Genomic DNA, 27805 nt, shown 5'->3' on the forward strand with positions numbered 1-27805 from the left:
AATGACATACATACACACATATAAACAAAGATCTAATAAAGTCTGTGCACAAAATCCAGGTAAAGCAGTTTATTTTATTTTTTTTAGTTGGAGTCTCATTCTGTCACCCAGACTGGAGTGCAGTGGCACACTCATTGTCACCCAGTAGACCAAGGCTGCAGTAGACATGAGCGTACCACTATACTACAACCTGGGCAACACAGTGGGATTCCAACTAAAAAAATAGAATACTTTATTTGACCCTATATTTGAGGGTTAACCCGTTGAGTTCTAAATTTTCCTTGCTGTAATTTGCCCAACAGTTTTAAACTGTGCACATTGGCCTTAATATCTAACCAAGTGGAGTTTCAGAAAACCAGGCATGGCTTTCAACTTTTCTCAAACATACAACAGGCTGGGTTGCCCAAAGGGGCCATTTTCCCACCTCCATTCTCTCTCTCTTTTTTTTTTTTTGAGTTGGAGTCTCACTCTTGTCGCACAGGTTGGAGTGCAGGAGCATGCTCATGGCCACCGCAGCCTCAACCTGCTGGGCTTAGGTGATCCTTCTGCCTCAGCCTTCCAAGTAGCTGGAACTAGAGACGCATGTCACCACATCCGGCTAGTTTTTGTGATTTATTATAGAGATGCGGTCTCACCAAGTTGCCCAGACTGGTCTCAAACCCCTGGGCTCAGGCAGTCCTCTCACCTCGGCCTCCCAAAGTGCTGGGATTAAAGGCTGAGCCACTGTGCCCAGCTTCCATTCTCTTTTAAAGATTTCCTTTTTAATTCTTTTGTTCCTGGCTAAAGGGAGGGAGAAAAAGGCAATGGAGAGGACCATTCAAATGTACTTCAGAATCAAATTTTTGGATTCTAAACAATTCCCTAGGAAGTGAAAACCAGCAGAGAATAAACAAGGTACCACTGACCTAAAAGCAGGACATAGGCTTAGCAGAAAATAATCAGAACCGCCCAAGAAGCACAAAGTCCTGGGGGCTGCAATGGACCCCTGCAAGTACCTAGCTCTGGGTTTGGGTGACTCCTCTGGCATTCCTGAAGGCTTCTATGTTCATTTATATTGAAGCCAGGCTTCATTACAACAAAATATTAACTTCTTTTATTTAAACTGTCCATTTTAAATACTCTCAATTTATATATATATAAAAAGACCTAATGAAGAGTTCAAGGGCATAGATTATTACCCATGTTTCTGTTTGTTTTCCTCAAGAAAAAATGCTGTTTTGCCTTTGAACCCTTGCGAAAATAGATTTGGAATGTAACCGTTTACATACTTCAAAGGCAAATTCTGAACAAGATAAGGACAATAATCAGTTATGCCAGGCATCCCTGTATCTCTGAAGGTCCCTGGACATCCAAGCATCTTCAAGTCCCCTTGACTGACCCTGCAGGACTTCCCATGAATTCCTTGGGACTTGAGGCCATGAACTAAACTCTTGGTTGTAATTTCCTTTTTACCTATACATTTTTTGCACAAATTATATTTAATCAAGGTGATTTGAATAAACTGTTTAGATGGACAGGGCATCTTTGTATTATTATTATGTTTTAGCTGGAGTCTCACTCTGTTGCCCAGGCTGGAGTGCAGTGGCCTGCTCATAGCCACTGTACCCTCAACCTGCTGGACTCAGGCAATCCTTCCACCACAGCCTTCCAAGCAGCTGGGACTACAGGCACGTGCCACCACACCTGGCTTTTTATTGTAGAGATGAGGTCTCAGCAAGTTGACCAGGCTGGTCTCAAATCCCTGGGCTCAGACAATCCTCTTGCCTCTGTCTCCCAAAGTGCTGGAATTACAGGCGTGAGCCACCGCACCTGGCTAGCATCTTTGTATTAAAAACATTTAAGAAATCTAAGAGAATTGAACTTAAATAAACGGTCTGTTTCTACACATCTCCATCACTGTACATCACAGAACTGCATTTGAGATGGTTCCAGAGGACACGAGAGGCTGGCATGGGGCTTTTGTAGAGTTAAGGGGTGGGCAATCAGATAGGAATGGCCAGTTTCCATGCCTTACCACACCACACAAACAGCACCCAGAATCTAAGGCTTTATTTTTCTGGAAGTAAGCAGCCAGAGACAGTAAGATGACCAAATTCCCTTTTGCAAAAAAACCTATATAAACGGCATTTCTTTTCATTTTATTTGAGTTGGAGTCTCACTCACTCCTTCACCCAGGCTGGAGTGCAGTGGCATGCATGGCCACAGCCACCCCAGCTGGGCTCTGGCGATCCTTTCACCTCAGCCTTCCAAGAAGCCGGAACTACAGGTGTGCGCTACCACACCCGGCTATTTTTTTTTACTGTAGAGATGAGGTCTCGCCAAGTTGCCCGGGCTGGTCTCGAATCCGCGGGTTCAGGCAATTCACTCACCTCAGCCTCACAAAGTGCTGGGATTACAGGCTGAGCCACCGAGCCCAGTCTTCTTTTTCTTTTTTTTAGAAATAAGCTTTATGTTGCCTAGCCTAGTCTTAACTACTGGGCTTAAGTGATCCTCCCACCTCAACCTCCCAAGATGGTGGGATTACAGGTGAAAGTCAACACACCTGGCTCAACTGCGTTTTAAAAATTTAATATAACCAGCAGGCAAAATGCTGAAACTAAGAATTATTTGACTCCTCACACATCAAAGAAAACCTTACTTCCCACTGTTATAAGAGAAGTATAAACAAGGGATGAAGTATGGAATGGGCCTTCCAGTAGCTACTTGGAACGAAGCTTTAGCTTCTTCCACCCTCTCGATGTCTTCCATCAGGAAAGATCACCTGTGTCTCAAGTCTACATGATGCAGGAATCTGGCATCTCCCCGCCTCACCAGACTTTGGTCAGGGAGGGCCAGTCACCTGGATGGAGGGAGCAGAAACATGGCAACAGGAAAGAGATCCCATATCACGCTGAAAAGAAAGAGTAACAGGCAATAAGCAGAGCCTGGGAAGAGGAAATCAGGGGATGTGGCACCACTTACAAATCCATGGGGTGACAACTGTGACTCCCAAGTCTCTTAAGCCCCATAGTTGGGAGCCAGAGATAGTGCCGGGCGGCATGGGATGTAGTTGTCCTGTGGGTCCTTGGCTTGCCGCTGGAAGGCATTTCAGAGTGAGACACAGAGAGGTTTCAAGTATGGTTTATTAGAAAAGAAAATCAAATGACACATTCAAGAGAGAATGTGGGTGGACTTTATGTTAAAAAGGGCTTTATGTATTTCCAAAATGATGATTAAAGAAACTGTTTCTAAGCTAAGCTTTGATCAGGTGTCAATTCTTATTTTATTTCTAAATTTTGCTAGTGTCACAAGGAACTGTTAAGAAAATCAGAAAAGTTGCTGTAATTAAGTTTTCTCTTAGCGCACTGTGCCTGTCTCTAGTATACTGTCCTGTTCTTGGTTCTTACAGCCAGCTGCCCCATATTCCAAGGATGGGTATGGATTTCAGTCAGTATGTAGTTGCTTAAGAGTTATGTCCCAATAAGACAGTACACAGATACAGATACCTGACCACCTAGCTTCCTAATTATCTAAGTCTGCCTGTGAGAAACTGTCTATATCTGAGCTATGCTAGCTGTCCTGCAGTACCCTCAGTGTGTCCTCTGATGTTTGATGAGACCTGAGTTCCGGCTAAAGCCTCGCCCACACTCCCTGCACACGTAAAGCTTCTCCCCTGAGTGTGTCCTCTGATTAATGAGGAGTAATTTCCAGATAAAGCCTTGGCCAACTCACTGTACACTTAAGGCTTCTCTCCCAAGTGTGTCCCCTCCTGAATGACAAAGGTCAATTTGTCATTAAAGTCTTGCCCATACCCCAACCCCCCGAAAAGAATTTCTCATCTCAGTGTGTGTCCTCTGGCGGTTGGTGAGAAGTGCCTCCTGGATAAAGCCTCGCTCACATTCCCTGCAGACATAGACTTCTCCCGAGTGAATGCACTGATGTCTATTACGCATGGATTTACTTTTAAAGTTCTTCTCACACTCCCTGAAAATACTTCTCTCTCAAGTATTTATTTACTACTATGTATGGCAAAAGTTGGTTTGTGACAAAAGCCTCGCCCATACACCTTGCATACATAGGGCTTCTCTCCTCTGGTGTCTGGCGAGATATGGCTTCCAACTAAAGCTTCACCCACACTCCCTGCAAATATAAGCCTTCTCCACTGAGTCTATCCTCTGGTGTGTGATGAGATGTGACTTCTTGCTAAAGCCTCACCCCAAATCACTGCAGACATAGGCTTCTCCCCTGAATGTGACCATTTGTGTGTGATGAAGTGTGACTTTCAGCTTAAGCCTTTCCCACAATTGCTGCAATCATAAGGCTTTCCTGAGTGAGTCCACTGATGTCTATTAAGGATGAACTTCTTTCTAAAGCTCTTCCCACACTCCCCATACAAATAAGGCTTCGCTTCTGAATGTGTTCTCTGGTGACTTTTGGTGAAAGCCTCACCCACAATCATTGCAAACATCGTGTGTCTGGTGGTGACTGTTGAGGGCTGACTTATTTACTCACAATCACGGCAAACTCAGAGCCTCTCCATTGAGTGTATCTGGTGGTGACTGTTGAGAGCAGACCTGTGTTTAAAGCCTCGTCCACAATCACTGCAAACACATGGTTTCTCCATCGAGTGGGTCTGATGGTGTCTCTTAAGGGTTGACCAACCTTCAAAGCCTCGTCCGCAATCACTGCAAATATAGGGCTTCTTCACTGAGTGTGTGTAATGGTGTCTGTTGAGGGCTGACCTCTTTTTAAAGCCTCGCCCACAATCACTACAAACATAGGGCTTCACCTTGGAGTGTGTCTGATGGTGTCTGTTGTGGGCTGACCTATGTTTAAAGCTTCGTCCACAATCACTGCAAACATAGGGCTTTTCCATCAAGTGTGTCTGATGGTGTCTCTTGAAGGCTGACCAACCTTTAAAGCTTCGCCCACAATCACTGCAAATATAGGGCTTCTCCATCGAGTGTGTCTGGTAGTGTCTGTTGAGGTATGACCTGTTTTTAAATCCTCGCCCACAATTACTGCAAACATAGGGCTTCTCACCTAAGAAGGTCCTGGAGTTTCTAATGAAGTTTGATTCTGAGCTGTATTCTCTACAGTTGATTGCTCCAAATCTTGAGGCTTCTAATTCCTTCATTCCTTTGTCTGACTGCACAGGGTTTACCCTTTGGGCCGAATTGGACTCTATTTCTACCACCATGTTGCCCTCTCTTGGACTCGCTGACTGTCCTTGGAGTGGGCTGAAAAATGACCTTGATGTCTCTCTCTCCTTTGTCCTTGCTGACCAGGGTTTGCAACCACCTTCTCTCTCTTGACCTTCTGCATTTTCACTCCAGCAGTTCTGATCAGAATACTGGTGCACCTGCAGTTCCTGAAGGCCTGAGCTGGAATTCCCTGGATGGGAATGATTTTCTGCACATAAGCCCCAGAAGACCTGAAGCATGTGTTGGCTGAGTACTTGCAGACAGGAGACCAGAAGACAGGAAGAACAAGGGTAGGTTCCTGGCTTTGTCTCTGTTGAAGAAAGAAAAGTCTTCAGTTAGAAAAGCCATCAATGGGGCTGCCAGGCTGTTCTGCCTTGTCTTAGCACAGAGAGTGTCCTAATGCCACGACTCTCATTGGCAACACAATTTGCTTCTGACAAATAATTTCTTTACATTCCATTTTTACGTATCACATTTTCCATTGCAATCCAGAAAATCACAACAAAAACATCTTCTATCTGTCATTGTGCTCTGTAAACAGGTTCAATCATAGTTAATCTTTTCCTTTTTTAGAAACCATCTGAGCCATAAAATCTTACATGGATACATACTGTCTACAACTCTTTGTTCTGCTTGCAGATAACAGTCTCTAAGACACATGTGGAAAATCCATCACTTTTCTTAGTATAAAAAGGACTTGATAGACATAAAATACATCTGAATTTTAGGAGGCCTAGAATTATGAGACAATTTCTAAGTACTATTAGTATTAGTATTGTGAATTCGGCAGTGAACAAGAAAAACGAACTCCATGATTTCAGGATTCTGGCACCAGACCAATCTAATACTTGCCCTTCTTTCAGTTTTTCAAAAATCAATACAAAAGAAAATGTTTTTATTTACAGCAGCATCTACCTACAAATTATCAAAACTAGATGTGGTACTTTTTTTTGAGTCAGAGTCTCACTCTGTTACTAAGGCAGCAGTGCAGTAGCATGCTCACAGCTTCTGCAGCCTTGACCTGCTGAGTTCAGACAATCCTTCCACCTTAGCCATTCATGTAACTGAAAATACAGGTATGTGACACCAAGCCCGGCTAAGTTCTTGACTTACTATAGAGACGAAGTCTTGCCAAGCTGCACAGGTCGGTCTTGAACCCCTGGGTCAAGCAATCCTCTCACCTCTGCCTCCCAAAGTGCTAGAATTGATTACAGGCATGAGACACTATGACTAGCACTAAATGTTGTATTTTATCACAACTGGATCTAGGCAGTTGATGCTGATAAATGACCATGTAATTGGCCCCAAAATCCTGTTGCACCTCATTGAAGGCTCCTGCCTGACAAATGACAGTGGAATCTTTATATTCAACTATGTCCCTAAAAACTCATTCTATCCTATCCAGAGTGCTAGCTTTCAAACTTTCATTACCACAAACACCATAAAACCACAGCTTAATAGTTAAAAACCTTTCATGTTTTTCCTCTTTACCAAACTATACAGTATATTTCTTCACTGGGGTGTCTCCTTGCCTGTAAAGTAAATGATATAAGAAAAACTAGCTGGGTGTGATGGCACACCCCTGTAATCCCAACAACTTGGGAGGCTGAGGGGTGGGGATCACTTGAGCCCAGGAATTCCAGGCTGTGATGAGCTGTGGATGTGTCATCACTACACTTCAGCCTGAATAACAGAGTGAGACCCTACCTGAAAAATAAAAAATAAACATAAAAATAAATTAAAGGCTAGGCTCAGTGGCTCAGTCTATAATCTCAGCACTTTGGGAGGCTAGAAGTGAGTTGAGCCCATGGGTTCAAGTCCAGCCTGGGCAACTTGGTGAAACCTCATCTCTACAGTAAATCAAAAAATTAGCCAGGTACGGTGGCACATGCCTGTAGTTCCAGCTACTTGGAAGGCTGAGAGGAAGGATCGCCTGAGTCTAGTAGGTCAAGGCTATGGTGGCCGTGAGCGTGCCACTGCACTCCAGCCTGGGTGACAGAATGAGACTCCAACTCAAATATATATATTAGCCAGACACAGTAGTGCATGCCTGTAGTAGTTCCGGCTACTTGGAAGGCTGAGGCAGAAGGATCACCTGAGCCCAGCAGGTCGAAGCTACAGTGGGCATGACTGTGCCACTGCAACCCAGCCTGGGCAACAGAGTAAGATTCTTTTTTTTTTATAATCAATATTTTTTATTATGGTTTTGTGGGGTACAGTTAAAGGTTAGGTGTACAATTATGTTTCATTCAGGCACCCTGTTGATAAGAGGTGTTTCCCCATCCCCAGACAGATATTTGCTACTATTAATCCCATCTCCCTCCGCATCCCCCTAGAGTAAGATTCTAACTCAAAAAAACCAAAAACTGTTTAAAAGATTTTGTGATAATTCTAGACTTGTGTAACCTGAACTTTCAGTCTTGGGGTTTTTTTGTTCCTCACTTTGCCACAGAGGCTGGAGTACAGTACACCTGCTGGGCTCGGGCGATCCTTCCACCTTAGTCTTCCAAGTAGCTGAAACCACAGGCATATGCCATGACATCTGGCTAAATTTTTTTTTTAATTTATTTTTTGTAGAGATGAGGTCTCGCCAAGTTGCCAAGGCTGGTCTAGAGCCCCTGGGCTCTGGCAATCCTCTCACCTCCACCTCCCAAAATGCTGGGATTACAGAAGTGAGCCACTGCGTTCAGCTCAGTCTTTTTTTGACTATGATTTGTTGCTGTTCCTTTGGCTTATCCAGAAACATTCCACATCATTCAGATCACAGTCTGCAACACTCCACATCACTGAAAGGACAAGAAATGCTATTTGTGCCTATTCTGTGTTAAATAGAAGAGCTCATTATAGTTAACACCCTGCTAAAGGAACTTCATGTATACTCATTATAATTCCAATCCCCACATCTTACTAGTAAGGTATCATTATTTTTTCTTTTGGAGTTAGAGTCTCACTCTGTCACCCAGGCTGGAGTGCAGTGGTACACTCACAGTCATCCCAGAATCGACCTGCTGGGCTCTGGCAATCCTTCCACCTCAGTCTTCCAAGTAGCCAGAACTACAGGCGGGCACTACCATGTCCGGCTAATTGTTGATTTATTGTAGAGACGAGGTCTCGCCAAGTTGCCCAGGCTGGTCTCGAACCTGTGGACTCAGGCAATTCTCTCACCTCGGCCTCTCAAAGGGCTGGGATTATAGGTGTGAGCCACCATGCCCAGCCACAGTACTTATTTCTAAGGAACAACTATATAGTTAAGAAACTTGGCTCTAAGCATCATCAAAGTATTTATTCATTTGTTTTATCTTAAAATACAAGGAATGTAATTTCAGAAGAGTTGACCCACAATCTTATTAAAAATACATAAAATACAATTCAAGAACCAGGTGTGGTGGCTCGCACACCTGTAATACTAGTACTTTGAGAGGCCGAGGTGGGAAGATTGCTTGAGCCCAGGAGTTCGAGATCAGCCTGGGCAACACAGTGAGATCTCATCTCTACAAAAATTTAAAAATTAGTCAGGCGGTCAGGCTTGGTGGCTCAGCCTATAATCCCAGCACGTTGAAAGACCGAGGCAAGAGGATTGCCTGAGCCTGCAGATTCAATACTAGCCCGGGCAACTTGGCGAAACCTCATCTCGACAATAAATCAAAAATTAGCTGGGCGCAGTAACATGTGCCTGTAGTTCCAGCTACTTGGAAGGCAGAGGCAGAAGGATCGCCGGAGCTCAGCAGGTTGATGCTGGGGTGGTTTTGAGCATGCCACTGCACTCCAGCCTGGGCAAGAGTGAGACTGCAACTCAAAAAAAAAAGTCAGGCATTGTGGCCTATAATCCAAGCTACTTGGAGGCTGAGGTGGGAGGATCACTTAGCCATGGAAGTCAAGGTTGCAGTGAGCCAGGATGATACCACTACACTGCAGCATGGGCGACAGAGTGAACCATTACTCAAAAAAAAAAAAAAAAAAGCAGTTTAAGATCTGTATGCAACTGTTTGTCAGTAAAGATGGAGTTGGTCAATTTTTTATGGAAAGCACTAAAGAGTAAATATTCAGGCTTTGTAGGCTACATGGTCTCTGTCACAACTACTGAACTCTGCCAGTGTAGAACAAAAGCAGCCATAATAATACATACATGAATGAGTATAGTTATGTTCCAAATACTTTATTTACAAAAAAAACAAAAAACAAAAAACCACTAAGACACATCTGACCTGTAGGCCATACTTTGACAGCCCCAGTTTTACTTAGGAAATGTGTTCAAAACTCTCTGATTAAAGTTAATTAGGTTTTTTTGTATTCCCCTGTTCCCTGTGGTCATGTTATTATTTTGACATAGATAGATTTATTTCTCTCTGTATTCTATTTTAGGGATATAGGGATTTTTCTTCTCTTTGTTGATGTCATTCTTTTCTTTGAGTATGTAAAACACTAGTATGTTCCAAGCGAAAAACTACTAAGAACTTCACAAACAACCAATCTTATTAGCATCTGGTTGATTCATCCTGTGTCACCTTGTTGAAGGAAAGAAAGAAAGAAAGAAAGAAAAGAAAGAAAGAAAAGAAAGAAAGAAAGAAAGAAAGAAAGAAAGAAAGAAAGAAAGAAAGAAAGAAAAAGACGAATATTCTCATTTCTCAGTTTTTAAAATATTCTTTGCAACTATTTTCACTTCATGTGTCAAAGAACATGCTCCACATCAGTTCACAGGTATGTTCCCCAAATGAAAGCTATGTAAAGACATAGAGAATAGCATAATAAACACTGGAGACTCAGAAGTGGAGAAGTAGAGGGACAAGAAAATTACCTATTGGGGACAGTATGCACAGGCACGAGTGGTGGGTACTCTTAAAAAGTCCATACCGAAACCTATTTGTATCTCCCAAGGTATTGAAATCAATAAAATAAAATTATGTGGCAAAAAAAAGGGAGAAGGGATGAATGAGTAAGTGGGTAATATAGTAATAACTCTAGATGATTCATGCTCCTCCTAGACCTCAGTGAGCTCCACGATCTTTATTTCTTTCTTAAGATTTAATGTAAGCTTCCCTCTTACAGTAAATTGTATTTTGATCAAATATTGACTATCTCTCTATTGAGCCTGCCACAATGATATCAGACTTGGCTGGGGGATTTGCTTTGGCCACTGAAAGTTAGTGGGAAGTTAGTTCACTTTTTTGTTTGTTTTTTTGAGTTGGAGTATCACTCTGTCGCCCAGGCTGGAGGGCAGTGGCACGCTCACAGCCATCACAGCCTCGACCTGCTGGGCTCAGGCGATTCTTCTGCCTCAGTCATCCAAGTAGCTGGAACTAGAGGTGCATGCTACCACGCCTGGCTAATTTTTTGATTTATTGTAGAGACGAGGTCTCGTCAAGTTGCCCAGGCTGGTCTTGAACCCCTAGATTCAGGCAATTCTCTCACCTTGGCCTCCCAAAGTGCAGGGATTACAGGTTTGAGACACTATGCCCAGCTCAAACAAGTTTTAAGAGCCACTATGTGGGGTCCGCCATTGCCCTTTTGCCCTATACCTTGAGAACCCTGTGACCCAGATAGAGGCTGCTCCTTTTGCTTGGATCCAGAATCAGTAGAGTTGAGCAACACAAAAACTGCAAGCAAAGGTAATATAAGTGAAAAAACGGCCAGGCGCAGGGGCTCATGCCTGTAATCTCAGCACTTTAGGAGACAGAGGTGAGAGGATTGCCTGGACCCAGAAGTTCTCTAGACAAGCCTGGGTAACATGGCAAGACCTTGTCTCTCCAATAAATCAAAAAAACTAGCTGGGTGTGTTCACATGCGCCTATAGCTCCAGCTACTTGGAAGGCTGAGGCAGAAGGATCACTTGAGCCCAGCAGGTTTCCCTGTGGAGGCATTAAAGATTATTTCAAGGATAATCCAGCTATTTAGTTCTGAAAGTGCTCTTGAAGAAGAGACATTATATTACAGAATAGTCTATGGCTATACCACCCTGGAATGCACCCAATCTTGTCAGTTATTATAGAATATATGAAGAAAAAAAGTTGAGTTTTGGAGAAAAAATAGTATGCTCTCAATTTTTTCTAAGTTTGAGAGTAAACTTGTGCTGTTTTGCAGTCAAGTAGAACTATGACAATTAAAGCACAGATGAGATAGTGATAGAATACGGGTTCATTATAATATGTGATGAGGAAAATCATTACAGTTCACAAATTGGTAAAGGGTCTGAATACAGACACAGATAGGGAATATGTAATATTAATTTCAATGAACCCCTACAATTCAATGAAAAGAAAAAAGCCCAAAAGAGAGACATAAGACAGTGGAGAACCACAGAGTACTATGGTGCCAAGCAAAACAAAGGAAGCAATTTTAGGAATGCAATTGGAATACAGGTTTTCTTTTCTTTTCTTTTTTTTTTTTTTGAGTAGGAGTTTTACTCTGTCGCCCAGGCTGTAGTGCAGTGGAATGTCCATGGCCACCACAGCCTTGACCTGCTGGGCTCAGGTGATCTTTGTGCCTCTGCCTTACAAGTAGCTGGAACCACAGATGCGCACCACCACATCCGGCTAACTTTTTTTTATTTTGCTATAGAGACAAGGTCTCACCAAGTTGCCCAGGTTGGTCTTGAATCCATGGCCTCAGGCAATCCTCTTGCCTCCACCTTCCAAAAGTGCTGGGATTAAAGGCATGAGCCACTGGGCTGCTGGGTAGGGATCCAGGTTTTCAATGTCAAGTTTAATTTGAACCAGGTTATCCTAACATTTTCCTCCAAACCAGTTAAATGTATATACAGTGGGAGAGAGAATATGACCAAAGAATAATAAAAATATAACAACATCTAATAATACTGACTAGCTAATAATAAAGGAAAACACTAGAACCATTAAACATAATAACAAATCCTTTTTTTAAAAGATAAAAAATATAAGAACCAGACTGAAATGGATGAATCTATAATGAATTAGATGAAGCAAATCGAAGGGGCTAGTTCAAACCAGAAGGGATCAGATAAAAAACACATCAAAGAAGGTGAAAATGAAACAAAGAAAACATGATTCATTCATGTCAGGGAAACAGCCATGCCAATGAAGGACACTCCTACAGAAACTCCTGCCTAAAACTATTATGTATCTCCGAAATGGGATTCATCTCTACAAGATTTATCCAAAAATAGGACTATCTAGAACAACACTATCCTGTATAGTAGCCACAAGCCATGTCTACTGAGCACTTCAAATGTGGTTAGTCTATTTTTTTTTTTTTAATTGGAGTCTTACTCTGTTGCCCAGGCTGGAATGCAGTAGCATGCTCACGGCCACCACAACCTTGACCTTCTGGGTTCATGCAATCCTTCTGCCTCAGCCTTCTAAGTAGCTGGAACTAAGGAACACGCTGCCATGCCTGGCTTATTTTTTGATTTATTATAGAGATGGAGTCTCACCAAGTTGCCCAGGCTGGTCTCGAACCCCCGGGCTCAGGCAACCCTCTCACCTCAGCCTCTCAAAATGCTGGGATTACAGGATGAGCCACCATGCCTGGCCTGTGGTTAGTGTAAAATGCACACCAGATTTTGAAGATTTATAACAAAATGAGTAAGATATCAAATTAATCATATTTTGTTACAGAGGCTTTATCAACTACAAAACTTTAAAGAGTTACTGTTTGGTCCTTTACAAAAGAGTCATCTTGCAATTGATAGCTTTTATCAACCTAGATTTAAAGAATCATTATAGGTTTCAAGACAAAAAAATGGGTTTATAAAACTCAAAAGCCATAAAAAGTTTGGTGCTTCCTTTTAACTTCTGTTGCAGAAGGCATCTCTCACTTCCCTTCCCCTTGTAAATGGGCCCCCAGCCTCACTGGCCTCCTGGCAGTTCCTTATACTGGAAGACCACATCTTTTTATAAGGTCTTCACATCAGTGATTCCCTCCACCTGAAATGCTCTTATTTTAGATATGTAGAGTTTTAACTTCCTCACAACATTATTTCTTTGATCAAATGTGTTCTCCTCACTGATTTCAAGTGCCCAATTATAAAGTTCAGCCAGCCACTCTGTCACACCCAAAACCCCTTGCCCTGCTTTATTTTCATATTATTTTTTACTATATACTATTATTACTCTTTAACATACAATACAATATCTATATATATGAAGCTTTTTGCTTGGTGTCAGTTTCCTTCCACTACAAAGTAAACCCAACGGATTACCGCTTCACTTACTCATTATTCTAAGTGTCTAGGACATTTTTTGTACAGTATATGTGATCAAGGAATCTCCACTGAATTAAAGAAAGAGCACAGCCTCACCCAATGAGAGCAGATTCCAGTAATTCTCCAGCATCACTTCTTTGTACAGATTCCTCTGCTCTAAACTCAGACTCTTCCATTCTGCTTCCGTGAAGATCAAAGCCACATCCCTGAATGTAACAGGTACCTACAAACAAGCAGTCAATTAGTGTACAACAAGCCACCTTCAATTTTCCCCGTGTGAGGAACACAGCTGGTGGGCCCTGGAGAGTATGAATACCCAAGACCTGAACATCATTCTTGTTGGGCATGGTGGATCACGCCTGTAACCCCAGCACTTGGGAACACTGAGAAAGAGGCTAGAAAAAGCATTACAGACTTTGGACTTGTGCTTGGGCAGCAGGGAGTGGGGAAGTGTTAGAGGAAACAATAGAATACAGAGAAAACTGGGAGTTAACACAATAGAAGTGAACACCATAGAAGAATACAAAGACAAATAAAGGAGACAATAGAAGACTACAGAGAAAAATGGACGTGAACAGATAGGGTCAGTATGATCTTCTTTATTTTGTCTTGCCTTTTTTCAAAATTTTTAATTTTATTTTCAAGTTGTGGGATACATGTGAGGATTTGCTAAACAAGAAAACAGCAAGTGGGTGAAGTCTGGGCTTCTAGCGAGCCCTCTCTCCCCTGGTAAAACTGAGTTACCACAAGATCCAGCAATTACATTTCTGGGAATATACCCAGAGGAATATAAATTATCCCACCAAAAACACACCTGCATAGGTATGTTCATTGCAGCTTATTAATACTAGTAAAAACATGGAACAAAACAGACGTCCATTGAGGGTGCACTGGATAAAGAAAATGTGGCACATATACACAATAGAATACTACATAGCAATAAAGAAGAACAAGTCTTTTGCAGCAACATGGATGTAGGTGGAGACCATTGTTCTAAGTGAACTATCACAGAAACAAAAAACTAAATACCACGTATTCTCATAAGCAGGCTCTGGAGAGTATGAATACACAAGACCTGAACATCATTCTGGCATGAGCATTTTTGAAAAGTTCAGGTTACTAGATGGGTTCTGTAAAATCTCTGTTTTCTCTATATATTTCAACCACCTTTTTTCTTTCCTTTTTATATTTTTGAGTCAGAGTCTCACTCTGATGCCCAGGCTGGAGTGCAGTGTCATGCTCATAGCCAATGTACCCTCAACCTACTGGGCTCAGGCAGTCCTTCTGCCTCAGCCTTCCAAGTGGCTGGAACTACAGGTGCACACTGCCATGCCCAGCTAATTTTTTTTCTCATTGTAGAGATGAGGTCTTTCCAAGTTACCCAGGCTGGTCTTGAACCCTTGGGCTCAGGCAATGCTCTCACCTCTGCCTCCCAAAATGCTGGGATTATAGGCATGAACCACCGCACCAGGCAAGCACCTTTTTTAAATAAAGCCCTAATATTTCTGCCAGTACCTAAATGTTGGACACATTCTCCTTTCCCAAAAAAGAGAATATATGTCTGTTCTCTAGGAAATGAGTCATCAGTTCAGAAATAAAAAATGTAACCCTACTCACCAGCATTTGGGGCTTTCCCTCCTTTTCTTCAGTATAGTTAGAAGTCAAAGCTAAGAGAAAATAAAGAGGCTATGAGAAACCAGGCCTCTCATTATGTTCTCGGAGTAACTCTTCTGAGCTCTAAAATTGAAGAAGCAGTCACTTTACTCAACTGTTACCTCAATAGCATTCTCAGGTGAACCTGGAGTATGGCCCCCTCCTTACCCTTCTAAGCCCTCAACAATTCCCACCTTTCGCCTTATGATTTTGAGTCAATTTCTTCAGGATCTCCCTATCTTTCCCATTCTTTGAAGGCAAAATCTTCTCCTGGTCTTGCTCTCCCAGTGCAGAAGGATCAGACAACATCGTGGCCCCAGAGGTAGCCCAAACTTGAAATCCTGCAAGAGAGCAAAACAGATGTTATTTCATCTCAAGATGGATTTCTGCTGCCTGGGGTGACTTCTTCCAACCTCAATTGTAAAAGTCCATCTCGTTTCCATGCAGCCAGGACCTGTGGGATGGAGAGGCAATTGACACTGCTGGGGCATTTATTGGAGGCCCTAAGCCTATGCCTCTTCAGCAGGGATCCTGTCCTCTCACACCCTCCTCAATCAACAAACATGGAGTCTCCATCTACAGGGGTTTCCTGGATTTTTTTTTTCCCCTTCACTCATTCTGCCTTCATTTTTAGGCCCTCAAATCTGTCTTATTCCACCATCCCTTGGCTTTCAAAATTTATAACTTCTTCCACCTCTGTATCTCAGATTCAAACTCCATGTCTTGGCTACTGAGAGCCTGAGTCAGAAAGAAGACACAATATAGTGCCAGTAGATAAAGTCTCTGAATGTCTCCTTCCAGACCAATCAGCTTCTGACTGCCCTGGCAGAAGCTCCCACATATGTTCAATTTCCTATGTCTCTGCACTCTAGGAGTTTAGAGGCTCTAAACTGAGTCCTTCTTACTTGAGACAGCTCCAGACCTCACAATGATTCTGAAATTATAATCCCCCACCTGTCACATCTGTACACCAAATGACCTCATCAGACATATGCATTTTTGTCTCTAGATGGGCTCGAGTCAGAGCCTCCACTCATGTGGGCCCAAAGGGGCCAAGTACTATTAGAAGCTATGCCACCTTCAGAAGCTCCTCAGAGACTGTCCAGAATCTCAGCCCAAATGAAGCCAACTGTGGCCTCATGGCCTTGTAGTACCAGATGGGTTCTTCTAAGAAACTCTTAGTAATTCATTCCCCAATACCATGGACAGAGTTGATCAGTTTCTCTTCTGTCCAACCTGAACATCTCATCTTAATCACACCATATTGCAATTTCTCTATTTACATGTCCATCTTTAGTAAAATGTGAGCGTCTTGTAAGAAGAAATGCATCTTCTTCTTTTGCTAATCTAATCCTAGTGATTAGAATAAAATAGTCCTTTATGGTAGATTTTATCATATTTGTTTCCAGTTATTTGTTTCTCTACAAAATAATTCATCCTCCCTGAAATGCTGGCATTAGGCTTGACATTGTTATTTGCCCTGCAAGTTAAACGTGAATGAAATTGAAAGTGCCATTTTTTTTTTTGAGTTGGAGTCTCATTCTGCTCACGGCCATGAGCGTGCCACCGCAGCTTCAACCTACTGGGCTCAGACGATCCTCTTATCTTAGTCTTCCAAGTAGCTGGAACTACAGGCACATGCCACCATACCTGGCTAATTTTTTTTTTTTTTTGAGTTGGAGTCTCACTCTGTCACCCAGACTGGAGTGCAGTGGCCGCTCCTGGCCACCGCAGCCTTGACCTGCTGGGCTCCGGCGATCCTTCCGCCTCAGCCTTCCGAGTAGCCGGAATTACAGGCACGCGCTACCACACCCAGCTAATTTTTGATTTATTGTAGAGATGAGGTCTTGTCAAGTTGCCCAGGCAGGTCTCGAACCCGCAGGCTCAGGCAATCCACTCACCTCGGCCTCCCAAAGTGCTGGGATTACAGGCTGAGCTACCGAGCCCAGCTAATTTTTTTTTTTTTTTTATTATAGAGATGAGGTCTCACCAAGTTGCCCAGGTTGGTCTCAAATCCATGGGTTCAAGCAATCCTCTCGCCTAAGCCTCCCAAGTGCTGGGATTATAGGAGTGAGCCACTGTGCCCGGCTGCCATTTCTTTTTAAATTATTATTTGTTTGTTTATTTATTTATTTCGTTTGATTTATTTATTTATTGAGTTGGAATCACTCTGTTGCCCAAGTTGGAGTGCAGTGGCATGCTCACAGCCACCGAAGCCTCAGCCTACTGGGCTCAGTTGTACCGTCCGCTTCAGCCTTTCAAATAGCTGGAAGTATAGGCGCATGCTACCATGCCCAGCTTATTTTTGATTTATTGTAGAGATGAGGTCTTACCAAGTTGCCCAGGCTGGTCTCAAACCCGAGGGCTCAGGCAATCCTCTCACCTCGGCCCCCTAAAGTGCTGGGATTATAGGTGTGACTCCTGTGCCTGGCTGGCATTTCTTTAATTTTTATGTGTCTGTTTATTTATTTATGTCTTTAAGATAGCATACTATTTATTTGAGTCAAAATTTCATTCTGTTACTTAGGCAGTATACTCTTGGCTGCTGTAGCCTTGACCTGCTGGGCTCAGACAGTCCTTCTGCCTTAGCCTTCCAAGTAGCTGGAACTACAGACAAATACCATCACACCTGCCTAATTTTTCTTCATTTATTCTAGAGTTGCACAGGCGGGTCTCAACTCCCTGGGTTCAGACAATCCGCTTGCCTTCGCCTCCCAAATTGCTGGGATTACAGGAATCAGTCACTATGTCCAACTGACAATGCCATTTCTGTAAACTGTATAACTTCACCATTTCTCTTGATCTGAGAACAGCATGCTCCTAAAGGGTACTGTGGTCCTATTGTAAAAGGTGATGGAACAGAGCAGAAGCTAACAGGCAAAGGAGGAAGAGTCAAGACTGGGTTTGAAGTTACATGGCTGTGTGAGCTACTGAGATTTAGGGGTCATGTATCACAGTAATACAACTTAACCTCCGCAGAAAAAGATAGCTCTTATCTGTAGCTAACAGTTATAAAACAGAGGCCAGGGGCAGTGGCTCATGCCTATAAACCCAGCACTTTGGGAAGCTGAGGTGAGGATTGCCAGAGCCCAGGGGTTCAAGACTGGCCTCTGCAACTTGGCGAGAACTCATTTCTACAATAAATCTAAAAGTGAGCTGGGCGTGGTGGCACACGCCTGTAGTTCCAGCTAATTGGAAGGCTGAGGTAGAAGGATCGCCAGAGCCCTGCAGGTCGAGGATGCAGTGGCCAGGAACGTGCCTCTGCACTCCAGCCTGGGCGGCAGTTAGAACCCAGCTCAAAAAAAAAAACCCCAAACACAAAGGAACAGGGTCTGAACTAATCACAAAGTTCCATCAACCCTTTTCTCACCTCATTTCTTATTTCTTCACCAGTGCCTAAAACAATGCCCACTAAACAAATGACTAAATGAAAAGGCAAAATGTAAGCAGATAGGGTTTGAAATTCACCCAGAAGATAGGACCTTCAGAGTGAAGTAAAGAATGGGTGTGCATCAGTCAGATGGACTGAGTTGTTCTGTAGTAACCAATAAACTCCCCTGGAGTCTCAGTAGCTTAATGTACTGAAGGCTTATTTCTCACTCGGGCTCCATGTCAATCCATCTGGCAACTGCAATTGTGCTCCAAGTTCTCTTACCTCCAGGATGAAGTTAACAGTGCAGTCGCTACTTGGAAAATGGCCAGAATAAATCCACAAGGGAGAAACATGATAGAGAACAACACACAGACTCTTTTTTTTTTTTTTGAGTTGGAGTCTCACTCTGTCGCCCAGACTGGAGTGCAGTGGCTGCTCCTGGCCACCACAGCCTCGACCTGCTGGGCTCCGGAGAACTTTCCGCCTCAGCCTTCTGAGTAGCTGGAATTACAGGCACACACTACCACGCCCGGCTAATTTTTGATTTATTGTAGAAATGAGGTCTCGCCAAGTTGCCCAGGCGGGTCTCGCACCTCCGGGATCAGGGAATCCACTCACCTCAGCCTCCCAAAGCGCAGGATTACAGGCTGAGCCACTGAGCCCGGCTAACACACAGACTTTCTTAAAAATTCTACCCAAAGAGACAATTCTGTCCATGGCTCATTGGCAAATCAAGTCTCGGCGACACTACTGAGTAGGCCATATATCTGTAAGAGGCCACACGGAGTGCATATTAGGATATTTGGTGAACAGTGAAACATGCTGCAACAATGTCCCAAGCCCATTAACTCATTCTCCCCTAGCCCCAGTCCCTACTATTAATCGCTACTTCAAGGTGTGAGGATCTATGGCTGTGCCTAGAAAACAAAAGTAAAGAAGTAGTCCCGAAACCTGATACACCAAAAGATATAAGCTTCACATAATTTTACTGGCCAATTCTAGCAAAACTTTGAGAAATAAGTCATTCCTGTAATGAATATTTAGGGCTCCAAAACATCTTTAGAAATGCTTCCTAACATATTATATCATGGACACCAAAAACAAGCAAGAGCACTACAGAAAAGAAAAGTAGGCTTGGCACAGTGGCTCATGCTTATCATCCTAGCACTTTGGGGGGCCAAGGTGAGAGGAATGCCTGAGCTCACGAGATTGAGTCCAGACTGGGCATCTTCGCAAGACCTCATCACTACAATAAATAAAAAAATTAGCTGGGCATGGTGACACATGCCTGCAGTTCCAGCTACTTGAAGGCTAAGGCAGAAGGATCACCTGAGCCCACCAGGGTGAGGCTGCAGTGGCAGTGAGCAGCATGTCACTGTATTCCAGCCTGGGCTACAGAGTGAGACTCCAACTCAAAAAAGAAAAGAAACTAGAACTATAGGTACATGCCACCTTTTCCAGCTAACTGTCTGACATAAAACATGAACATTCCAACTTTCTCTCAATTCTTGGTCAATATTACTTCCCAAGAGCACTAAGCTATTACACTATTTGTTTCTAATACCAGTGACACTTTTTCTATTTTAAATTTAGAGATGGAGTCTAGCTATGTTGCCCAGGTTGGAGTGTAATGGCTATTCAGAGGCATGATCTGCAACAAAAGCAAAAGGGTTTTTACCAACACCAGGTTTACAGGTGGAGGAAGTAGTCACCAGAATCATGAGCTAGAGCCATGAAGAAAGGGTTCCTGAACAGAAGTTTTGGCTTTCACAAGAGGTATACAATTAACTGGGGTGACCGTGTAATGATAGAGCCAAAGGAATAAACATGTAACAGAGGAGGAAATTCTGTGAATTTAGAGAAGTTATCTGAACCAAGTCTCCTTCTAAAGCAAATGAGTAATTATGGAATATTTAAATTCTATCAATTCCTTGCACTAGAGAAATAGGATTTTTGGTGTAGAAGAAAGGAGATATAAACATGACACTGAAAAAATTAGCTTCTAAAAGTCCAGAATTCCTAAATTTGGATTGGAAATATCAGCATGAAATGTTGAAATATTTATCTTTTTTTTTTTTGAGTCAGAGTCTCACTCTGTTGCCCAGGCAGAAGTGCAGTGGCATGCTCATGCTGAGCTCAGGCAATTCTTCCGTCTCAGCCTTCCAAGTAGATGGAACTATGGGCATGTGCCACCATGTGTTGCTAATTTTTTTTTAATTACTATTTATTGTAGAGATGAGGTCTTGCTATGTTGCCCAGGCTAGTCTTAAACCTGTGGGCTCAGGCAATCCTCTCACCTCCATCTCCCAAAGTGCTGGGATACAGGCATGAGCCACCATCAATCTTCTGTTTTTATTTTTTTGAGTCAAAATCTCCCTCTGTCACTTAGGAAGAGTGCAGTGGCACACTCATGGCTAGCGCAGCCCTGACCTGCTGGGCTTAGGCAATCCTGCCTCAGTCTTCCAAGTACCTGGAACTATAGGCACATGCCACCCTGCCTGGCTAATTTTTTTTCATGTACTCTAGAAATGAGATCTCACCAAGTTTCACAGGCTGGTCTCTAACTCCCGGACTCAGACAGTCCTCTTGCTTTCACCTCCCAAACACTGGGATTATAGGCATGAGTCATCATGCTCAGTCAACAATGCCATTTCTGAGCATTGCATAACTTCACCATTTATCTTGATCTGAGAACAGCATGTTCCCAGTGGTCCTACTGTTAAAGGTCATGATGCAGAGCTAAAGCTAACCTACAAAGGAGGAAAAGTAACATTGTGTTTGAGGTTAGATTGCTGTGTGAGCTACTAAGATTTAGGGGCCATGTTTTATAGCAGAAAAACTTAGTCTCAGCTGATAAAGATAGCTCTTCCCCTCCTAGCAATACTAGTATCTGTAGCTAACAGTTTTTCTTATTATTTTTTGAGTTGAGGTCTCACTTTGTCCCCTAGCCGGGAGTTTAGTGGCACACTCCACCTGCTGGACTCAGGTGATCTTTCTGCCTCAGCCTTCCAAGTAGCTGGAGATACAGACACGTGCCACCACACCCAGGTAATTTTTTGATGTAGAGATGAGGTCTTGCCAAGTTGCCCAGGCTGGTCTTGAACCCCTGAGCTCAGGCAATCTTCTCACCTCTGCCTCCTCTGCTGGGATTACAGGCATGAGCCACCATGCCCAGCTGTAGCTAACATTTATAAAGCAAGGTCTCAACTAAAAAATTCTTATTCCAAGGCCCCTTTTCTTTAACATTACCTAAAATAATGCCCACTGAAAAAATAACTCAATGAAAGGACAAAAAGTAAGCAAATACACTTTGAAATTCATCCAGAACAGAATCTTGAGTCAAGTGAAGAAAGGGGTCTGTATCAGTCAGGATGAACTGAGTTGTTCTGTAATAACAAACAACCTCCCTCATAATCTCAGTGGCTTAATGTAACGAGGGCTTATTTCTCACTCGGGCTCCATGTCAATCCATCTGGCAACTTACGTGTGCTCAAAGTCCTCTTAACTCCAGGAATGAAGCCAATAGTGCAACTGCTGTTTGAAAAATGGTCAGAAGTGCTCAAGGGAGAAACAGGATGGAAAACAATACATGGCTCTTAAACATTCTACCCAAAGAGAGAATTCTGTCCATAGCTCACTGGCAAATCAAGTCTCAGTATCACTCCAGAGTTCAACAGGGTTGACTACACACCAATAAGGAGAGGCCACATGGCAAGATGCCAGGATATTTGATGAGTAGTGAAGCATATTGCCACAAGGTCCCAAGACCATTAACTCATTCTGCTCTAGCCCCAGTCTCCACTATCAGTTGCAACTTCAAGGTGGGAGGATCTATGGCTGTGCCTATAATACAAAAATAAAGGACACAGTCCCCACACCTGCCATACCAAGAGACATCAGCTTCACATAATTTTATATGCCAATGTGATGCAACAAGTATCACCTCAAACTTCAAAGCCTCAAACCACACAAACATTAACTCAAGTAAAAGCTTAAACTTTAAGCTTCAAAAAAAAAATCATAGGAGACTGCCAGGTGCAGTGGCTCAAGCCTGTAATCCCAGCAGAGGAGGCAGAGGTGAGAGGATTGTCTGAGCTCAGGGGTTCGAGATCAGCCTAAGCAACATGGCAAGACCTCATCTCTACAATAAATCAAAAAAAATAGCTGGACATGGTGGCACATGCCTGTGGTTCCAGCTACTTGGAAGGCTGAAGCAGAAGGATCACCTGAGCCCAGTAGGTCGAGGCTGCAGTGGCTGTGAGCGTGCCACTGCACTCCAGCCTGAGTGACAGAGTGAGACTCTGACTCAAAAAAAAAAACAAACCAGGAGAATATCATCATGACTTTGGTGTAGGCAAAGAATTCTTAAGAAGCAAATTCTAATAGTTGTCAAACAAAATGATTTCCTTTTTTCTCCTTCAAAAACGTCAAGAAAATGAAAAGGCAAGCCACAGATTCACAGAAAGTCTTGGTAAAATAGATACTCGACAATAGGTAGATATAAACAGGTAACCAAATTAAAACTAGGCAAAAAGATTTGGATAGACTCTTCAAAAAAATTAAGCAAATAGTCAACAAGCACATGGAAAGATCATCCATGTCAATGATCATTAGAGAAAATCAAAACCCCAATGAGAGACTACTACACACTCACATAAAAATGAGCAGGCTGAGCCCACATGGTGGCTCATGCCTTTAATCCCAACACTTTGGGAGGCTGAGGCAAGAGGATTACCTGAGCCCAGGGGTTTGAGACCAGCCTAGGCAACTTGGTGAGATCTAGTCTCTACAATAAATCCAAACATTAACCGGGCATGGTGACGTGTACCTGTGGTTTCAGCAACATGAAAGGTTGAGGCACAGCCGGGCTTGATGGCTCAGCCTGTAATCCCGTGCCTTGGGAGTCTGAGGTGAGTGGATTGCCTGAGCCTGCGGGTTTGAGACCTGCCTGGGCAACTTGGTGAGATCTCATCTCTACAATAAAAAATGAAAAATTAGCCGGGCGTGGTAGCGTGCGCCTATAGTTCTAGCTACTTGGAAGGCTGAGGCAGAAGGATCGCCGGAGCCCAGCAGGTCGAGGCTGCGGTGGCTGGGAACGTGCCACTGCACTCCAGTCTGGGCGACAGAGCGAGACTCCAACTCAAAAAAAACAAAACAAAAGGTTGAGGCAGAAGGATTGCCTGAGCCCAGCAGGTCAAGGCTGCGATGGCTGTGAGCACACCACTGCACTCCAGCCTGGGTGACAGAGTGAGACTCTGACTCAAAAAACAAACAAACAAACAAACAAAGAAAATTAAAGGACCTAGAATAGCTAAGACAACCTCAAAAAAGAATAAAGCTGGAGGACTTAGGGTACATGATTCCAAGACTTAACATAAAGCTGCACTTATCAACACAGTGTGTTCTCTATGTAAGATGATTACATTAATGAAAAGAAGAGATTTCCAGAAATAGACTCATGTTTACACAGTCAAGAGATTTTGTTTTTTTATCATATTGTTTTATGTATATTGGGTAATTTGCCAATGTTGTAAATAGGTTACAGAAGACACATCTCACATATGTGCATGAAAACCCAATTGTCATGCTTATGAACAATGGATCAAAATTTTCAACACAGGAAAATGCAACACTCAGCAAAGCAATTCAGCCTAAGAGGAGGGCTGCTGAACAAATGTGATGCAGCAAGTATCACCTCAAACCTCAAAACCTCAAACCACACACAAAAATTAACTCAAGTTGGATCATAAACCTAAACGTTAATGCTAAACCTTTAAGTTTCTTAAAAAAAAAAACAAAACCACAGGAGAATATCATCATGACTTTGCTGTAGGCAAAGAATTCTTAAATAAAATATACATTCTAATAACTATGAAACAAAATGATTTTATTTTTGCTCTTCAAAAAACACTATTAAGAATTGTACAATATTGGGCCGGGCACAGTGGCTCAAACCTGTAATTCCAGCACTTTGGGAGGCCAAGGCGATAAGATTGCCTGAGCCTGAGGGTTCAAGACCAGCCTGGGCAACATGGTGAGATCTCACCTCTACAATAAAAAAAAAAATTAGCTGGGCATGATAGTACTCGCCTGTAGTTCCAGCTACTTGGAAGACTGAGGTTGAAGGATCGCTGGAGTCCAGCAGGCAGATGCTAGGGTGACTGTGAGCGTGCCACTGCATTCCAGCCTGGGTGACGCAGTGAGACTCCAACTCGAAAAGAATTGTATACTATTAAAAACTAAAGAAGCTATAAATATTGATTCCACCTAATCCAGGCATGTTATACAGGTAAGTTTCTTAACATCGATAAAATGTCACATCTGTAAAATGGCAATTTTGATTCCTAACTTTCAAATTGAGAGGGATTAAAACACTGTGGTGACTGTAAACCAAATGCCTGGCACCAAACGACAGCTTGATAGACGGTATTTACCATCATGTTTCATTTCGTAGCAGTTGACACAGACCTGGAAATCCAGCAGCCAGGAAGAAATGTTGCTGAGGTAAAGATGGTGGTTATATGAATGACAGCTTCGGTCCAGGATAGTATTCCCTGGGCAGGCCCTTGCCCTTAAAAAGCCCTTCTATCCTGGGGAAGCAAACAGAACCTCAAGTCTCTAATGGTACACTGCAGGGCACAAGGTATTCAACATGCACAAAGGAAATTCAGTCATGGTAACACTATAGGACCATCAAAGGTAAGCAGCACCCACCTGAAAGTAGCTTGTCAGAAGCACGGAAGTCCTCTCTTGCTCAACAGACAGGCCTCTCCTGACAGGCAGGAATTTGAGAACGTGGACACGAAAATGGAACAGATAGTGTGAGCATCATGAATGTCTCTTGGCCTCTAGATACCAGGCAGGAAATCTCCAAGGTTAAACTGAGGGGGTCTCCTCTTCCTTTAAGGAAAAAAAAAAATGCCTCAGACCTGTCAGGAAAAAAGAATGTAGACAGCTCCTAGGGGACAGAGCCTATCCTGACATGCTGCTGCTAAATAGTCATCCTTCTAATGCCTGCGGGCCTCAAGTTCTAATAATATTAGTAATAGTCAATGCATACTAAAGTTTACTGTATATCAGAGACAATTTCAGGCACTGTACAAGTTTCATCTCCCAAAGTTCCATGAGTTAGGTCTTCTGATAACCTGAGACTCAGTTAACAATCTTGCTCAAACTGACAAAGCTACAAAGTGCTGAGATTCGAAGCCTAGTTGTGGAATGCCATGCCCTTAGCCAGTTTGGTCAGTGGTCAGTAGTGACCATCCCCCTGAGGGTCAGACAAATCGCAGACAGTATCTACACAAAGGGTTGAAGGAATGTAGATGAAACAAGAATGGCGATAAGTTAAATGTTGAATCTGGTGATAGATCCATGGGGATTACGAAAAAATTAAACACAAAATTACAGACCTAATATCTGGGCCCCACTAGGTGCCCTCAGAAGTTACCACCCTACCTCTTACAACCCCAAGCCAGAGGTCTGGCTCCATCATTTGGGAGAAGAACAGAAAAGGAAACAGGGATTCAGCCAAAATGGCTACCCACATGACACCCAAACTCGGGAATTTTGGCACAAACAGAGTGGCCACCTGCCGCACAGCAAACCCTAGGATAACAGGTCTCAGAGAATGCCTGCCCTCATTCAAAAAACTGCCTTAGATACAGGTCACAGTAATGCAGTCCATCATTACTAGAGGACACCACCCCCCGAAACCCCAGAGACTCCAGACCCAAGACACTCCACCAGACCCCCTGAGATATTTTGCTAAAGTCAGGGTCACCTCCATCCACCCCTCCTCCCAACCTCGACAAAGCAAGATATACCAAGACCTGACACACTCCTTCTCCCACTACCACTCACCCAGTCACCACTTGGGACATATCCAGCACCATCCCAAAAAACCACAAAGACAAAAACCTTCACATTCACCATCAGTTCTGGGTTCCCACAACCACTCGCACATGCAGGACCAATATACACTGTTCAGGACATACGATGGAGTCAGTATACCCAATGAGCAGCCATTTCACATTGCTTAGCTTCTGTCATGTTTTCCTAACAGTTGAATTTACCCGCTAATCACTAGCCAACGCTGATCACCAGCCAACGACACAATCAGTTTCTCAGAGGTGGCTACTGCATGTTGTTTTACAACACCTCCCAGCTTGTATTTTACTAATTCGCTTTTCTATTCCAAATATTTGAATAAAAAAATCAAGCTAACCTACAATTCCTCCTGACCTTCGCGACACAGACCCTATTACCATGGCAACCAATTTGCCTACCGACCATCACCTGACGTCAGCGCCTGTGTTTACCCGTCCCCTGCGTGATGACGTGCGGCAGGCGACCAGCCAATCACCTTAACGACCTGCCCGCCATCGTCAAAAAGAAGGCTTAAAAGCACGCAACTTGGAGCATTCACTTGCTATTGCTTTGCTCGGCAATGCTTGGGCCTTGTGGCACCCGGATCTATGGACGCTATGATCCCTAGCTTTGGCCACGTCTCCTGTCTTGGGGAGGTGAATCGCTTCGCTGTCTAAAATAAACTACATTTTGCAATCTAACTTCTGTGCAGTTCTTTGCATCTTTTGCGGGTACCAGATCGCAGACAAGCCCCCGGTGGGTCTGACCTAACATTTTAGAGGCCCCGCTGGTACTCCGACCTAACGCACCACTTGCACACAAAGCACACGAGGATATAAGAACCTAGCCACGTCCTCACGCCGGAAACAGAGGATGTCGCTCTGTTGGTCCGGCCGAACGCATCCGCACAGGCCAAATAAGCCACAGGATGCACGCCTGGGGCCGCCAGTCTAATTCAAAGGAGTGTGGCACAGAATAGACCCACCCTTTTCAAAAAAGACAGAGTTCAGATCACTATTGGCCAGCCGGGAAGGGGGGTCCGCGGGGAGCCCAGCCACCCCGAGGTTCCCGGCTGTCCAGGTCTCACCAGATTGCCCCTCCCCAAGCGTGAGCCCCTAGCTGCGCTCCCTCAGCCCAAAACGAAACTTCCCAACCCGCCATCCCGAGCTACCCCAGCGCGCCGCCCGCTGCCCGTACTTCCTACTCGCCACACTCTACCCCGAGTCCTAACCTCGGCCCGGCCTTTCCCGACCTCCTCCTCCAACCGGAAAGGGCATCCTGGGGCCAGAGACCCAGGCAGGCCTCGCCTACCGGAGCCCGCGGGACCGGCCCTTCCGCCGTCGGTCGCCGACCCACCCAGAAGCAGTTTCCAGAATCCCGCAGGTTCCGGCTCCCACTGGCCGCCACGAGCTGCTTCTGGGCCGCGCAGAGGTTAAAGTACCCGGACAGCGGCTGCTGCTGCGACAGCCTCCTCGCCCCTCCTAAAATTCCCATGCCACTAATAGGGTCGGCTCCGCAGCGAAGCCTCCGTAGCCTTCACTCATTCTCCACCAG

The 27805-nt window shown here is 43.8% G+C and overlaps 1 protein-coding gene across 2 annotated transcripts; it reads right to left on the reverse strand.

Annotated features, from left to right (window-relative positions):
* Positions 1–3104: 3104 nt before the first annotated feature.
* On the reverse strand, positions 3105–27740 carry LOC103276277 (zinc finger protein 343-like). Of its 2 annotated transcripts, none has more exons than XM_008073685.1 (6): positions 27483–27740; positions 25100–25281; positions 15207–15353; positions 14977–15026; positions 13456–13582; positions 3105–5493 (listed from the first exon to the last, which is right to left on the reverse strand). In XM_008073685.1, the coding sequence occupies exons 3-6, from the start codon at positions 15319–15321 to the stop codon at positions 4505–4507; spliced, it is 1281 nt and encodes a 426-aa protein (XP_008071876.1). In that variant the 5' UTR covers positions 15322–15353; positions 25100–25281; positions 27483–27740; the 3' UTR covers positions 3105–4504. The 2 variants fall into 2 exon arrangements, with proteins under 2 accessions (XP_008071876.1, XP_008071877.1); XM_008073686.1 differs by having other exon boundaries at positions 25100–25285.
* Between the last annotated feature and the right edge of the window lie 65 nt (positions 27741–27805).

Source organism: Carlito syrichta, unplaced genomic scaffold, assembly GCF_000164805.1.
Source record: "Carlito syrichta isolate Samal-C Ts95f unplaced genomic scaffold, Tarsius_syrichta-2.0.1 Scaffold316020, whole genome shotgun sequence".
NCBI classification, from domain to species: domain Eukaryota; kingdom Metazoa; phylum Chordata; class Mammalia; order Primates; family Tarsiidae; genus Carlito; species Carlito syrichta.